At 41.3% G+C, this 15703-nt stretch overlaps 1 protein-coding gene across 3 annotated transcripts in view; it reads left to right on the top strand.

The window, feature by feature from the left end:
* The first annotated feature begins 2837 nt into the window (after positions 1-2837).
* The window catches only part of RAB3IP (RAB3A interacting protein), a 28362-nt gene continuing 15496 nt past the window's right edge, over positions 2838-15703 (top strand). For 2 of the 3 annotated variants that reach the window (XM_015856066.3, XM_085536759.1), the window contains exons 1-3: positions 2838-2896; positions 8689-8964; positions 9158-9419. In XM_015856066.3, the coding sequence (XP_015711552.1) occupies positions 8714-8964; positions 9158-9419 (513 nt within the window). In that variant the 5' untranslated portion in view covers positions 2838-2896; positions 8689-8713. Of the gene's footprint in view, positions 2897-3665; positions 3770-8688; positions 8965-9157; positions 9420-15703 lie in introns of those variants that run through there. The other variant, XM_085536744.1, reaches the window with a different exon arrangement.

Consider the following 15703-nt stretch of genomic DNA (forward strand, 5'->3'; position numbering starts at 1 on the left):
TCTGTGGTTGCAAAACTGCCAGCACTGTTTCATTTGAACTAGTAGAAGGAAAACAAATCTTTACAATAGAGAATATTTGTAGTCCGTACCTTTTTTGTACACAGCAGAACTTTCTTTCTTCCTTTTCACCATTATGGGATTAGAATTATGTGAGACTTCTATCAGTAGGTTCATGCGCTGGTTTGCTTGAGTTTATTGTTTTGATTGTTTTATGACATCTTGTTTGAACCTGAAGTTAAGATTACAGTTTATTCAATATTAAAAACCAATGAAAGAAAATAGCAGGGAGCACCACAAGTGAGTAAAGTTTATCTGCTTTATCTACTTGTGAAATGTTTGAGACATCCCTTTTGGGGCACGTGAATTGATTTAATAAGCAGAATGAAGAGATTTGGTGGGAACAGCATATATTAGTGGTCTTCAGAAACAACCCACTTCCAGCAAAGTCTGTCTTCCACATACTATGCATTGGGTGGTTTTGTTGAATAGTCCTGTCAGATTAAATCTTTTTAATCAGAGACAGCCTCCATGGCATATACTGTCCCACCAAAGCTTAATCTGTACACTCATCACTTTCTATCAGCAACACTGTTCATTGAAAACAAGGGGGATGTGCACTTTTATTTTGAACAGGACTTCTAGTTTCTCTCATTGCCAAGCTCCTTAAGGAAACAAATAGGACTTATTGCCCTGATCAGACTTAGCTGGAGCTCTTAGCCAGGCACCTTCTCCTTGTATAGAAAGAAGCTCAGGGGCTCCATTTAAGCTCCCAGGTCACCAGGATTTGCTGGTGCATTGTTTTGGGTTGCCTTAACTAAACATCCTTCCCTGGCTGTTACCACCTTGGTAAAATACCTTGAGAGGTATTTCTGGGGGGGGGGGGGAATTTACTCTTCCTTTTTCTGTCTCTGAATTTAATCAAAATGGTTTCAGCTTTTCATTTTAACCACCGTTTCTGTAGTTTGACGCTGTCTGACTACATACAGCATAATACAGGAATGCCCTGACAAAATAAATCTGTTGGTGATTAATTTTAGCGCAGTCAAATGTCTTTGGAAGAGTATTGCTTTTATTTCTTGAAATGCAAGATGTCTAATCTGGTTAAGACAGCAGATCGTCATGCCAAGTACAGTCATGTACAGGATTAAGAACTATAGGATTACAGACCCTAATTATAGACTCTTGTCCATTTGCTATGTCTTAATACATTGTTTTCAACTTCTGATTACACTTGTCACCGTCTCCCTTGCAATCCTGTTTTAATGAACTTCCTGCCACATCTTCTAATTAGGCAGACCTGTGTTCTGATAGCACCGCGTGGGTTCTATTGCATGGCAATATTAGAAAATTAAATCATTTTAAAGGTTGGAGCTCTTCAAGCTGAAAATCCCCATTCTATGAGGTTTTTTGCAACAACCTTCAGGTTATACTGCTATTCGAGTACTCTGCTCTTTGCACTGCTGTTTTCCAATTACATCCAGATAAGCTGTGGGTGATGATTCTCTGAAGACCATTTTTGCTGTCTGAGCCCCTTGTGTAGATTTACACACTGAAAAGTGGTTTGGAATATATTACCGTTTATGGTTAATAAATCTACTTTGTGATGAATGCCATCAGTGTTTCTCTTTTGACGCTGTCTTTCTCATCTCGTCATCTCATTTTGCCCTAAGTGAAGATTTTACTTGTTGGATACAGTAGTTAATGCATCGCAGAGAATATGATTTGTCTGAGGCTGTGTCCTGCAGGACTGGTCAAACAGGATTCTTTCACATTCAGTAGAAGGCTGTCAAGCCAATTAACATTTCAATTATTGAAAAGAACGCGGCCTGGATTCTTGACTGATGATTGGGACAAGACCTTGTTTACGTGCATTTTTTGCTTGAGTTTCTCATCACTGAGACACATGTTTCAGTTCAGCTGCACTAACCACGATCAAAGCACAGAGTGAAACAGATACTGCTGTTACATGAAACACTTATGGGTGAACTACATGGGGTGTTCTGAAAGTAATGCCTCCTATTTTATTATGTTGGCTCATGATGCCACAGGTGGATGTTGGTGGTACAGCAGTAGAGATCAAACCTTCTCACTAATATCCCATTTCATGTTGTTGCCATGTGACAGATGGCAGCAGAAGGGCAATGTGACAGAATGGCATCTGGCATGGAAGTGCAGATTGATCAAAGGTGTGTCATTATATTCCTCCGTGTGAGGAAAATGGCGCCCACTGACATTCATCGATGCTTGCTGAATGCTTATGGAGACTAAAGAGTTGATGTGAGGATGGTGAGGCAGTGGATGGCATGCAGGCTCTTGTTCCTCAATGAACAGCTAATGGTGGTGACTGCTCAAAAATAGCGTGTTGTCGCTGAGAAACTGCTTTACCAAACAGTGTTATCGTACTCTTTGCACTGGTGGTACTATGTATGGAAATAAATAGGAGGCATTGCTTTTGGAGCAAAATGGAGTCTTATTTATACCAGCTTTCCAACACTTTGCCTACTGCTTTTAAATGTATAGAAAGCATCATCTGGAGGGTGCCTGGCTGAGGAGCACAGAGACGCCGATGGCTCCTTCCTCAAGTTGTGGGGCCGTCTCCTCACGAAGCGCCCTTCACTATTCGCACCAATCCCCTCAGCGCGGCACTAAACCGCGCTCAAGGCGCTCGGCCATGGCGGTGTGAGGGCGCTGCCTCTCATTTGACGCTATCTCCCCCCTTGGAGGCCGCCTCCACCATCCTGAATCCAACCCCAGCCCGGCGGAGGGCGCGCACCTACTCCCCTCCCAGCGGGCGGGGCGGCGGCGGGGAGCATGCGTGAGGGCGGCCCAGCGCCCGCCCCCCATGTTGGCCGAGGGACGCGGAGCGGCGGCGGCCGTTGGGGCTGGCGGGGCGCAGGTACCGGGAGCGGGGGCACAGAGGGTGTGCGGTGGGGGCTGAGGGCTGAGTTTGTTGCGCTGTGTGGGGGGAAGCTGAGCTTGCGGCGTTCAGACCGGCCGTGCAATCGCCGGCTCTTTTAGCAGGCAGATGTGGGCTCGTTCCGTCTAGGAGCCCGCACTGGCGGCTGCCATCTGTTCGGTGTTTGCGTTCCTCGGTGACACGCAGGGCAAAGCCCCGCTGCTGTAGTAATGTTATTATTGTTGTCAGAGCAGCTCAGCGAGGGGGCTCGGGCCGGGCCTGCCGTGCCTCTGCCTCGCAGCCGATCCGCTGCCCTTGGTTCGTGTTACCGAGCGAGCCCGGCCAGCGGAGAGCCATCAATAATTCACCGCTCTCGTTATGCTTTTAATAAATAACAAAGGCGTGCGCACCCCCAGCTGCGGCGGAGGCACCGGAGCCTGTGCAGGACGGGGTCACGGCTGGAGAAATGCGTGGAAAATACCACGGGAGCCGATCTTCCTTCTGCTTGATGGGTTTTCCCAGGGAATAAACGTGTGCTTGAGGTGTTTGTTTTATTTTTAATACTGTTCTCAGAGCGTTGTCTGCGGTAAATGGACTTGAAGTTGTGTTAGACTCCGTAGTTATGGTTGGTAATGTGAAATGATAGATTAGCTCGGGTTGGAAGGGCTCCTATCGCTCACCTGGTTCAGGCTAGATGCACACACATCTAGAAAGCTTTAACCTACTTCAACGTGTGGTCGCTTTTACTGATTAAATATTTTCAGCGCTAACTGGAGATGAGTTTGTCTTTAGCCAAAGTCTTAGCACGAGTTACATCGCTGTGGCGGTGTGACCCAGAGCCAAGCTGAGCTGTGCTATGAGACTCCTCCCCAGGTAAGGCAGAACTGTGCTGTGCCTTCAGAGCAACGTCTGGGAAGGGAATACTATATCACTGCGTTCAGAGAGGCTTTGTCAGCTGAACGCTGTACTTTGAATGTCTACAGTAAGTTCTGAGGGATTCTACTTCACAGAGTGCTGATCTTTCTCTGGAGTAAGACCTATACTGTGTAGCAGACTCTAAGCCTGATTTATTTGTAAGTTTCACAAGGGCTTTATAAATGCGTCTCTCTGAATCTTGTGTGTTACTTCTTCCCTCCTGTAAGAGGGGCAGTGGTGGTTGGTTGGCAATAGACTAAAGACTGGAGGAAGACTGCGTTGTAGTGTGATATCACCAAACAAGGGGGGGATAAGATAGAAAAGCATCATATCCAAGCAGTTCTTCCTCTTCTTTTTCCTTTTTTCTAGGTCTTGAATTCTGCAGACTTGCCTGTTTCTTTATTGTCTGCTGGTACATATATCATCTAGTGTCACTCACAAATGAAAGCTGTTTGATGGCAGTTTACAAGGGTGGATAGTGATAGGACAAGGGGGAATAGTTTTAAACTGAGTCAGGGGAGGTTTAGGTTGGATATTAGGAGGAAGTTTTTCCACATGGAGGTGAAGAAAAACTAGAGGTGATGCACTGGCACAGGTTGCCCAAGGAGGTTGTGGATGCCCCATCCCTGGAGGCATTCAAGGCCAGGCTGGATGTGGCTCTGGGCAGCCTGGTCTGGTGGTTGGTGATCCTGCACATAGCAGGGGGTTGAAACGGGATGATCATTGTGGTCCTTTTCAACCCAGGCCATTCTGTGATTCTATGAAAAGCAGTAACAACACTGGAAGAGTCAGTAGTTTCTCTTGTATCTTCCTGCCCTCTAAGTGACGTGTTGCAAATTGTTTCCCTGAGTGACAAGTTCTGCAAAACATTCTCATTTTTACGATTATGGCAAACTTGAAGGGAATTCCTGAGTCAAATCTGGAGCTGTCAGTGCAGTGGGCTGCATTGGTAACCATGTTTAAATTTGTTTCTTTTGGCTGGGCAGAAATAGAAAACACTTTAGCCCTGGGGGGAAAAAAAAATCACCAAAACTCTTTATTGAGTATCTGCGTCTGATGAACATCTCATATACTGTGTTGATTTGCTGATCTGAGCCTTGAATTCATGTGAGCCTTACAAACAGTGCTGGGTATGGAGTTGCAGTAATCGGACTGCTTCTTTAACAGCTATGTGTTTGTCAGGCCACTACTGTAATTCCCCGTTGAGTTCTTTAGGGCTTCAAGCATCTCACATTCCAGGCTGTATAAATGCCAAACATTTCAAAACCCACTGAGAAGAATGCAGACCTTATGGTGGGCAAATGCCAGTCCTGAGGAACCGGTACAAAAAATCTACTTGTCTGTCCTGCTCCTCCTCCCAATGGAAGCGGGCTCCAGAGTCTAATAAATGAAGCCTTTGAGATTTCATTATCCCCACACAGAAGGCCTTTCTAAATATTAAAACCCTACAGGTAATATGCACATATTTCGCTAAATGCCAACTAGAATTTTCTTGTCATCAGTGACTCCTTAAGCTTGTTTTTTTCCCCTCCTGTTTCCTTGAGCAGGTAACAGTTCTGTTGTGCTCTTGACTATTAAAGCTCAAAAATGAGCTGTTTGAGGTATAAAATATTGGAAAGCAATGCGACCAGCAAATGGCTTTTCCAGCAATTAGGAGTTTGCTTTCAAATACCAACAGACTGAAATGACAGCTTTGAGCAGACCCTAAAAGAGAAACTCCATAGGCTGCAGCAGGCAGTCTTAAACAGAAGTACTGAAGAAAACTTTCCTCACAGAATCACAGAATTGTAGGGGTTGGAAGGGACCTCTAGAGATCATTAAGTCCAACCCCCCTGCCAAAGCAGGTTCCCTACACCACGTCACACAGGTAGGCGTCCAGGCGGGTCTTGAATATCTCCAGAGAAGGAGACTCCACCACCTCCCTGGGCATACTCCTCTGTGATAAGTTACTGCTCTGTGGTGTTAACTGCTCTGACTTGGACCCCTTCTGAAAGCTTAATGAAGCGTTTTAACTTGGCTTTTCACAGCGTTCACAGCTCTTGGTTCCTGTTAGAAATGATAAGAACATGTTGAACTGTTGTTTAACTGGTTTCTTTGTAACCACTTTTAATAAATCTTAGATAAAGTAACAGATTAGTGCGTGGTTCCTTTGGGAAGTTATGTGGGTCAGCAGAGAGGTAGGAAGAAGGGGCAAAGTTCTGACAGCGTACCCCAAATTTGCATTATTTTCAGGTAACGATATAAGGAAATTAACTTATGCTGTAGTTTCATACTGGTTTATGGCAATTACTTGATTTGTGTACGTCATCTGGATTACATACTGTCATCTAAAATGAAAACAGCCACATTGAGTAGACACCAATGCTATTCTAACCTTTCACTATATATTAATCTAACAAAAGTACAAATGATATTCATGATTTTATTTATTTGATAAGTGTGCTGCCCTGAAATGTGTCGGGATATCGGCTGTTGTTCGCAGTAGCAGTGAGATACAGCACTGTGTCAACACTGGCTTTTTACATGCTGTCAGCACAGCTCCTGGTGAACGCCCCTGCTTGCTGTGCACGTCATTGTGTGCCTTCACAGCAAGGCTGGGTGTTTGTCTGTAATGGGAAACCCACAAAGCTTGAACCAAACCCATACTTCTTAATAACGCTGATGTTTAGTAAGTGGTGGTGATGGTGCTTACTATTACTTTGTAGAGCTCTTTGCCAAAAGCAAACTTGGTCAGTGGTGCTTGTAACCGGTGTATAGTATAATACAGTAGTATTGGGTATGGTGTATTTGGTAGTGGGAAAAGAGGCTGGTGGCAGCAGTGAAAGCAGATGTGTTCCTGTAGATGTGAGCCTGACTTTGAGACTAGGGATATGGAAATTTTCAGCTTCATCAATGAGTTTTAAAGGACTATTTCTGGCACTTTAGTTCTTTCCAAGATAGCAATATTTAGCTTATTAAATACTGAATGCCAATGTGGAATTGTTTTACTGTTGACCTGAAAATGTTTTTGACGTTTAACCTTGAAGAAATGTCCCTTCACTTTGGCAGTCCCTTTACTTTAATCTGTTGGCTCAACAGGTTTTGTCGTCACACAGAGCATATAATCGATGTTTCTAATAGCTAAGGAGAGCTGTAGAGAAAGCAAACAAGCATATTTGTAAAGCTTACTTGAATGGAGCTCAAAAGTAAGCTGTTCTAGTTTGCATTATATTAGAAAAGCTCCCTACCACAAAATTGTAACAGTTTTCTTTATAAATGATGCTCGTGTAGCTTCTGTTGATCAGAGTAAAACAGATTCCTCTGTAGAATGGAAAATGGAATCACGGAATGGTTTGGGTTGTAAGGGACCTTAAAGACGATCCAGTGCCAACCCCTGCTGTGGGCAGAGCTGCCAGCCACTATGTGTCCTGTTTCATTTATGTAGGGTCCTCTCTATGCTTGTTTGGCAGTTCCTCAGCAAGTGTTGGTTTTGTGGGGGAGCAATTAAGACAGCATCACTGTAGGGAACTTATTCTTGCTGTCTGTAAAAATTAATTTCTAATGCTCCAAATGTACCTCATAATGCGGTAAAGCAACTTGTTTAACATGGCTGTGTATTCACTCAGTACAAAAAGCAAGTTCAGAGCAGAGTTCTTTGAGTTCAAGGTGATCAAAGCACCTTGATTAACTGAAGCACTGGTGTGTATACTAACTTGAAGATTCCATTCATGGCATTTCCTTTGCTTTATGAAACAGATAATGATCTGGACATACACAGCAGCAGTAATTAGATGACATCTTTTTGTGGTTACCATCCTCATCTTTCTAGTCTGTTCCCTACCTGCTCTTTTCAACTGGAAGAGTGAAACAGATTTGCTCTAAAACAAGCCAGATTCTGTCAGTTAGATAGTGGTGCAGTTCTCTTCCAGATTAGGTACCCTTGTGAAGCCTTAATTTTATCCTCATAAAACTTCCAGTTTATAGTTTCAAATCATGCAAAGATTTTATGAGGTCTGATCAACTGTGAGGAAAATAGGAGCTTCTTTGGAGCTTGTGTAATTTGTGCTGTACCATATTGTTATGAAAGGAATGGAATTAAAAAAGGCGTTAAATTGTCCAAGTTACCAATTAATTGTACACTTTTATGTGTATTATGTGCAGCAAGCTCATATTTTATGTGATACTTATTAAATACACAGTCATCGCTTAATTATGTTAGTTATTAAGCGCACATCATCATGCTTCAGGAGTAGTCTTATTGACTAGCTCTGTCACTCCAATTAAGTGTTACAAGGTTAGACAGAAATTAACCAAAACTGTTATGGACTATAATGTATTTAAAGGTATCCTGATTTCTGTATCTAGAATATTACACACTGGAGCAGGTTGCCCGAGGAGGTTGTGGATGCCCCATCCCTGGAGGTAGTAAGGCCAGGCTGGATGTGGCTCTGGGCAGCCTGGTCTGGTGGTTGGCAGCCCTGCATGTAACAGGGTGGATTGAAACTTGATGATCACTGTGGTTCCTTTCAACCCAGGTCATTCTATGATTCTATGAATATTTGTTTCAATTAGATTAAAAGTGGAAAATTTAAGTGTTTTTTTCTTGCTGGTTCTCATTCTTGAATATAACATGTGTTTTGATACAAAACGGCCTTAGACTATATTGATTTTTTTTAGACTTGGAATTTGTTCTTAGATCTTCTGAATTCACAGTCCATTATGAAGAAAAAAATGGTGGATGTTGAAGTTGCTACTTGTTTCCATTCTAACATGAAGTGTTCTGATCATATTTATCTAGTTTTTAAAAATTCAAATGACCATAATGAATAATATAATTACATCTATGAAGATACAACTATTTCCTGTTTGCATTCTCATGATGTGAATATTTCGTTTAGGGCTTCATATGATGAGGCATTTATTATGGCCAGTGACCCCTTGGAAGGCTTTCATGAAGTGAACCTCGCTTCGCCCACTACACCAGATCTTCTTGGAGTAAATGAGCCAGGAACTCAGGAACAAACTACCTCACCCAGTGTTATTTACCGACCACATCCTTCTGTTGTGTCCTCCACACCAATCCAGCCCAATGCATTGAATGTTTCTGACCTTCCCACACAACCTGTTTATTCGTCTCCCAGACAGCTGAATTGTGGGGAAGTATCAGGTGTCAGGTAAGCCCTGTGCACCTCTTTACTGGTATTTTTGTTGTTTGCAGGACTACTTGCTTTACTAAAGATAGAATTTTAATATGGTGTCTAATATTAAATTGTGTCTATTGCAGTGCATCCAGCACTACTACTGCTGTTTCTAAAACACTTTTAATTTATATTATAAATTAAGAAAACCTTATCCTTTTCTTTGCAGCATCAATGTTACCGACGCAGTACTTTGTTCTACCTCTGGACCCCAGGGTGGGTCATTCAATCACAATAATTCCAGAAAGGAGAGCAATAATGCAGAGAAAGAGTGTTTGCAGGGTGCTACAGTAGCAGATGTTGCTGAAGGAAACGAAGATATTTTTGGTTTGAGTACAGACAGTTTATCTCACTTACGGAGCCCATCTGTACTGGAAGTAAGAGAAAAGGGCTATGAAAGATTAAAAGAAGAACTTGCAAAAGCTCAGAGGGTAAGGCCTGTTGTCTTGTCTCCTGCTTTTTGTCTCTTCAGCGTGGTAGAATGTGATAGGTGGGCCAGAAGGTGCTGTCTGAGCACTCATTTATAACAGAATTATTACATTGTAATTGTTGGAAATTTTTCTGAATGTCTGCAGTGCTGATGTCTTAAATTTATTCCCTGACAGTGTTTTTATTATTTTTTTTCCCTAGTGCTGCTGCTATATAATATGTAAAGCTTTTGCTTCATTTCTGGTTAAACTTTTTTTTTCTCTTAGAATTTAGGCCAGCCCTTCATTCTGACAGTTGAGAATAAGAGTAATTGTTTTGTCATCTCATTGTTAGCTTTTAACTATTTATAATGTTGATGATATACCTCTCAAATCTTCTTTCTTTTGTGGGGTAAAATCATAGCTTGTGTTGTGAACTCTAGGAGTATTTTAGAACATGAATATTTCTGAAGTATCAGAGGGAATAAAGGCAATTAAGATGTCACTGAAGTTCTTTAGAGTACTGTGACACTGCACTTCAGATTGAATGTGGGCACCTCTGAGGTCACTGTGACTCAATTGGTTAATATTTGTAAAGCGCTTTGTCTTGTTTGGATGGATGGAGCTATATAAATGCAAAGCCATTATTTACCATTCTAACATCCTTCTGCGCTTAAGCTTCCTAGTAGACTTTGTGCTGTTTCTGTCTTGTGCCCTTTCCTCTACATGATTTCATTCTTGTTCAGATTTCAGCTCATCTTTCCTTGTGTTTGAACTTTTCCTCTCTGCTTGCTGCCTCTTTCTGTTGAATGTAGTCATCATTTCTGTCATAGTTGCTTTTGCCCTTGTCAGTGCAAATCTTAAATATGGATTCTGATATTGCTGCTTCTGTTGATTGTTTTGTCACTGAATAGTTGCTTCCTTTGCCAAGGTGTGTTCAGTAGTTGACCACAGAAAAGAAACATTAACCTGAGCTAAGTTTGAGGAGCTTGCATGTGAATATATAAACCGAGAAGTTAATCTTGGAACCTTAGAAAGTAAGATCCAGCTGAAGTTTAAACTTTAGAAAAGGTATTGCAGTTCCTGACAGTGTACAAAATTATAACTAATGTACTTAAAATCAGCAGCTCAGATCTGTTACTGTTACCTTTGAACTATCTGAAAATGTTTACTCACTGTAAAATAGCATTAAAGCTGTTAAGACCATGAAAGAAAATGAAAGATTTAAGTAGTTTCAAACACTTTGGATGTTCTTAAAAATTATAATAGTGGAAAAAAAGATTCAACTCAGACTTGTTAATTCTCAGCACATTACATTGATTCTTACAATATTCCTCTAGATGGATAACGTTTGCTTGTCTGTGTAAACTTCCACTGGTTGAGAATTACTCAGTAACACAGGAGTCTTCGCAGACTACACAATGACAAACCCTATTCCTGTCACAGTATGTTCTTTCAGTGTGTAATAAGAACTATTTTTTTGCACTCTTAATTTTGTCTGATTGCTTTTTCCCAAAAGTCATGGCTGTTCATACAGGGCTGTACCCCCTGCATTAGTCAGTGTCACGTAATCTTTGAATATACATTCAGCTACATTTAGCTTTGACAGAGAGCACTCAGTTTAAATATCTGCAGAGATACAATTAATATGTAGTGCTTATATCTTTTTCCTCTTTCCTTTTTCCTCTTTCCTTTTTCCTCTTTCCTTTTTCCTCTTTCCTTTTTCCTCTTTCCTTTTTCCTCTTTCCTTTTTCCTCTTTCCTTTTTCCTCTTTCCTTTTTCCTCTTTCCTTTTTCCTCTTTCCTTTTTCCTCTTTCCTTTTTCCTCTTTCCTTTTTCCTCTTTCCTTTTTCCTCTTTCCTTTTTCCTCTTTCCTTTTTCCTCTTTCCTTTTTCCTCTTTCCTTTTTCCTCTTTCCTTTTTCCTCTTTCCTTTTTCCTCTTTCCTTTTTCCTCTTTCCTTTTTCCTCTTTCCTTTTTCCTCTTTCCTTTTTCCTCTTTCCTTTTTCCTCTTTCCTTTTTCCTCTTTCCTTTTTCCTCTTTCCTTTTTCCTCTTTCCTTTTTCCTCTTTCCTTTTTCCTCTTTCCTTTTTCCTCTTTCCTTTTTCCTCTTTCCTTTTTCCTCTTTCCTTTTTCCTCTTTCCTTTTTCCTCTTTCCTTTTTCCTCTTTCCTTTTTCCTCTTTCCTTTTTCCTCTTTCCTTTTTCCTCTTTCCTTTTTCCTCTTTCCTTTTTCCTCTTTCCTTTTTCCTCTTTCCTTTTTCCTCTTTCCTTTTTCCTCTTTCCTTTTTCCTCTTTCCTTTTTCCTCTTTCCTTTTTCCTCTTTCCTTTTTCCTCTTTCCTTTTTCCTCTTTCCTTTTTCCTCTTTCCTTTTTCCTCTTTCCTTTTTCCTCTTTCCTTTTTCCTCTTTCCTTTTTCCTCTTTCCTTTTTCCTCTTTCCTTTTTCCTCTTTCCTTTTTCCTCTTTCCTTTTTCCTCTTTCCTTTTTCCTCTTTCCTTTTTCCTCTTTCCTTTTTCCTCTTTCCTTTTTCCTCTTTCCTTTTTCCTCTTTCCTTTTTCCTCTTTCCTTTTTCCTCTTTCCTTTTTCCTCTTTCCTTTTTCCTCTTTCCTTTTTCCTCTTTCCTTTTTCCTCTTTCCTTTTTCCTCTTTCCTTTTTCCTCTTTCCTTTTTCCTCTTTCCTTTTTCCTCTTTCCTCTCTTTTTTTTTTTACATTTTGCTTTTAAAGTCTCTTTAAGACTCTTTGTTTCCCTCAGGTTTATGAGCTTTGTCAGGAGCAGTGAGAAAAGCAGCAATGGCAATTTGTACTTGATTTTGATGAAATCATTCATACTGGAAAGCATATAGACTTTCTAGGAATTAAGAAAGTGAGCACCAATTTGCAATCTTGCATGTTTCATTTCTTCCAAACTTCTTTTTACCCAAAGCGTGTGTGCAGTTGTACCATGTATTAAAGACAGATGGATTTGACTTTGTTGCAGTTGTGAATGGAAGGAGAACTAGAAGGGAAAGAGGAATTTCAAAGCTTAGGAATCCATTATCTGAATTCTTTTTTTAATGTCTCCGCTTCTTTGCAGCTTTTTTCTTCATCCCTGTTGTTTTTTGTTTTGTCTATTTGTTTTTAATATAAGGGATATACACACACCACATTTTTCTGTGTCAGTCTAGTTAAGGTGCAGGACTGAATCATACTGTAAGATTGTGAGAAAGGTCAAGCCAGGGTAACAGCAGCACAGCGTTTTGCAGTAACTGTGTGTAAGGTTGGGTGCACTTTTACCTGAACATAGTTTTTAGTCATTAAAACTTGGCTGATTTTTCACCCTTTGCTGAGCCTGTGCAGGCATTCTTTTTTTCTTTCTTTTTTTTTCCTTTTCCAGTGTAGGTTCAATACCTGAAGGGAACCTACACCCAGGAGGGGAGTAAACTCTTCAAAAGGGCTGACAATAGCAGGACACGGGGAAATGGTTTTAAGTTAAAAGAGGGAAGATTTAGGTTGGATGTTAGGGGGAAGTTCTTCACTAGGAGAGTGGTTAGGCCCTGGAACAGGCTGCCCAGGGAGGTTGTGGATGCCCCGTCCTTGGAGGTGTTCAAGACCAGGTTGGACGGGGCCCTGGGCAACCTGATCTAGTAAAGGTGTATGTTTGGTGGCCCTGCCAGGCAGGGGGGTTGGAACTACATGATCCTTGAGGTCCCTTCCAACCCGGGTCATTCTGTGATTCTGTGTAGGTTTACCTTTTGGTTGCACTCTGTCAAATGGAGCTGAAGAGCCCACTTTAAATGACCTGAACCTTTCTGTGTGTTTTGCTCCTCTTTTCAAAACAGCATCAGGAAAAATGAGGTATTAAAATATATGTAATGATTCAATGCCTGGGAGTGCATCTCCTCACCTCTCTACGTTTCCTCATTTTTCAGTTACGACTGAGATGAAATGCTGCGGTTTCTGAAAGTAAATAAACCACGCTTAGATAACATTGAGAGAAAAGTGGTGGTATTTTGCATTGTGGAATTTCTTGACGTGCAAGTTTAGTGGAGCCTGTGCAACAGGACACCTGTTTGTCTTTTGTATGAAGTAACCAGCACGCTGCCTGGGCTTCAGTTTGCTTGCTTGTAGTGTTTGAGCTGTGGCAGCTCATGGTCACGTCTTCCTTCAATTTCTATGTGACTTGGCCATGGAATTCATTGCTGACCAGCAGTGTAATGATGCCATCCATAACTGCAGAGACAAACTTAGGTTTTGATGTTGTTTTCTCTTGGAACGTTGAAATCTCCAGCTCTTATGACTTGTTTGCTCCTTCTTGCTGAGGGAAGAGCAATGTATCAGAGCTGATGACTGTAAATATCATACCCTGAGAATGAATTCCATGCTTCCCACTGCCTTTAGAGTAAGGTCTGTAGGCTTGTTGGCAGCAAGTAGAGCCATTTATGATTTTTGTAGCAGAAATCTGCATTATTGATATTTCCTATTATCTCCGTACTAAGAGTGAAACTGAGAGGTTTTCTTGCACTGATAAAGTGACTCTCATGAAAGAGTAACAATATATAGAACATGGCACTGTAACTTTCAGCATATCTTTTTTGACCATGGTACTCAGATCTGGATTTTGTTCTCGAGGTTTTAGTCTCTGTACGCATTCTTTCTGTCATAAGATCAAACTGAAGTACTCAGTTTTGTTTGACTTCAGATCTTACGTATTACGGGGTTTGAAGTAGACTTTTCCACCCATGTTGTCAGAGAATCCACTGGGGCACAAAGCAACTCCAGAAAGCCTGTTCCAGTGCCTGACTATCCTTCTATTGGTAAAATGCTTTTCCTCATATCTAGCAGGAGCCTCCTTGATGCAGCTTGAGCCAGTGCTGCATATCTTGTCACTGGTTACCAAGGAGAAGCTGGGTGTCTCCTTCTCTCCACTGTTCCTTAGGAAGCTGCGGGGAGTAATGAAACCACCTCTCAGCCTCCTTTTCCCTGAACTTACCAAACCCAGTGTTCTCAGCTGCTCCTCTTGGTATGTGCCTTCTGGCCTATAGACATTTTTCATCCTCCTCTGGATGTATTCAACTATCAGCACCTCTTTTTGAATCACAGAGCTAGGAACTGTGCATAGTACTCCAAGGGAGGCCACACAAACACTGAATATATAGAGAGGATCACCACTTTCGACTGTGCTGTGGCTAATGCATCCCAGAGTTCAGCTTGACCTCTTGGCTGCTTCAGCAGTATTAGACAGCTCATTTTAGGTGATGTCTATAGAAATTTTTTGCTCTCTTCTTGACCTTCTGCATCTACTGGTGACTTGCTTAAATTGCTGAACTAGATCCAGGCTGAGTTTCTTTCTAGAATTCAAAACATTAATGTTCTGAAGCAGTAATTTGCGTTTCTTATTGCTTCTTCCTGGAGATGAACTTAATGCACGTATTTGTGTTCTGTATGGCTGGGAAGAGTTCAGCAATAACTTTAAGGCACAAGTGGTAGCAATGGATCCAGTAGCTTTTGATTTGAGCACTCTTTATTTCTTCCCTGCATAAAAAAAACACACATCAGCCTGAGCTATTAAACTTATTTGACAAAATAAGGTGTTATATTATGCTCTTCCTGAATCATGTGGCAGGAATTTGCCCCATATTTGTGCAATAGGCTGCATGCTGTTGTCTCCTTTTTGCTTCATTAAGTAGCTTTACTTGTCTGCCTGAATTTTAATCTAAGCCTCTCACTAATCTTGCCAGTTACAAGCAAAGCTGAAACAGTCTCAGCTAAATATTGGTAGTGATAGAACCAGGGTAGCTTTGCCTACATGAGTTTGACAAGTCTTGACCTGAATCTTATTCCAATCTCCTTCTACAATATCTTGTAGCACTTTTGTGTTTAAGATGTACGTAGTGTATTCCTAATATATCAGTGAAATAAACTGAAGAGCTAAAAAGTATTGATGTATTTGCTGTATTTATAGGAACATGCGAAACTTGACCTTTAAGGATTTTGCATCGGAATCTTTCATTTCTCTATTAGCAACTGTACCTTATGTGAGAAATATTGGAGAAATTTGACTCCTTCCCCCCCCCAACATTTTAGTGGTACTTTTTTATAACAGCTAAAAGGCAGGTGTATTCTTTAATTGTTTCTGCAGTCTTGGAAGCAAGCTATTGCTGATTGTATTTGAAAACTCTAATGTGGACCATAGACTTGGATCTATGTCTTGGGAGTGATGGGAGTGTTGTAGTAACAAGATAGGCAGGAGAAAGGAGGGGAAAGGTCTAGATGGGGACTGGGGATGGGAGAGCAGCTATGGGCAAAAGGAACGCTTGAAAGGTCAGAATGGGCTG

Source organism: Coturnix japonica, chromosome 1 (assembly GCF_054131305.1).
Source record: "Coturnix japonica strain WE chromosome 1, WE-NBRP24, whole genome shotgun sequence".
NCBI lineage: Eukaryota > Metazoa > Chordata > Aves > Galliformes > Phasianidae > Coturnix > Coturnix japonica.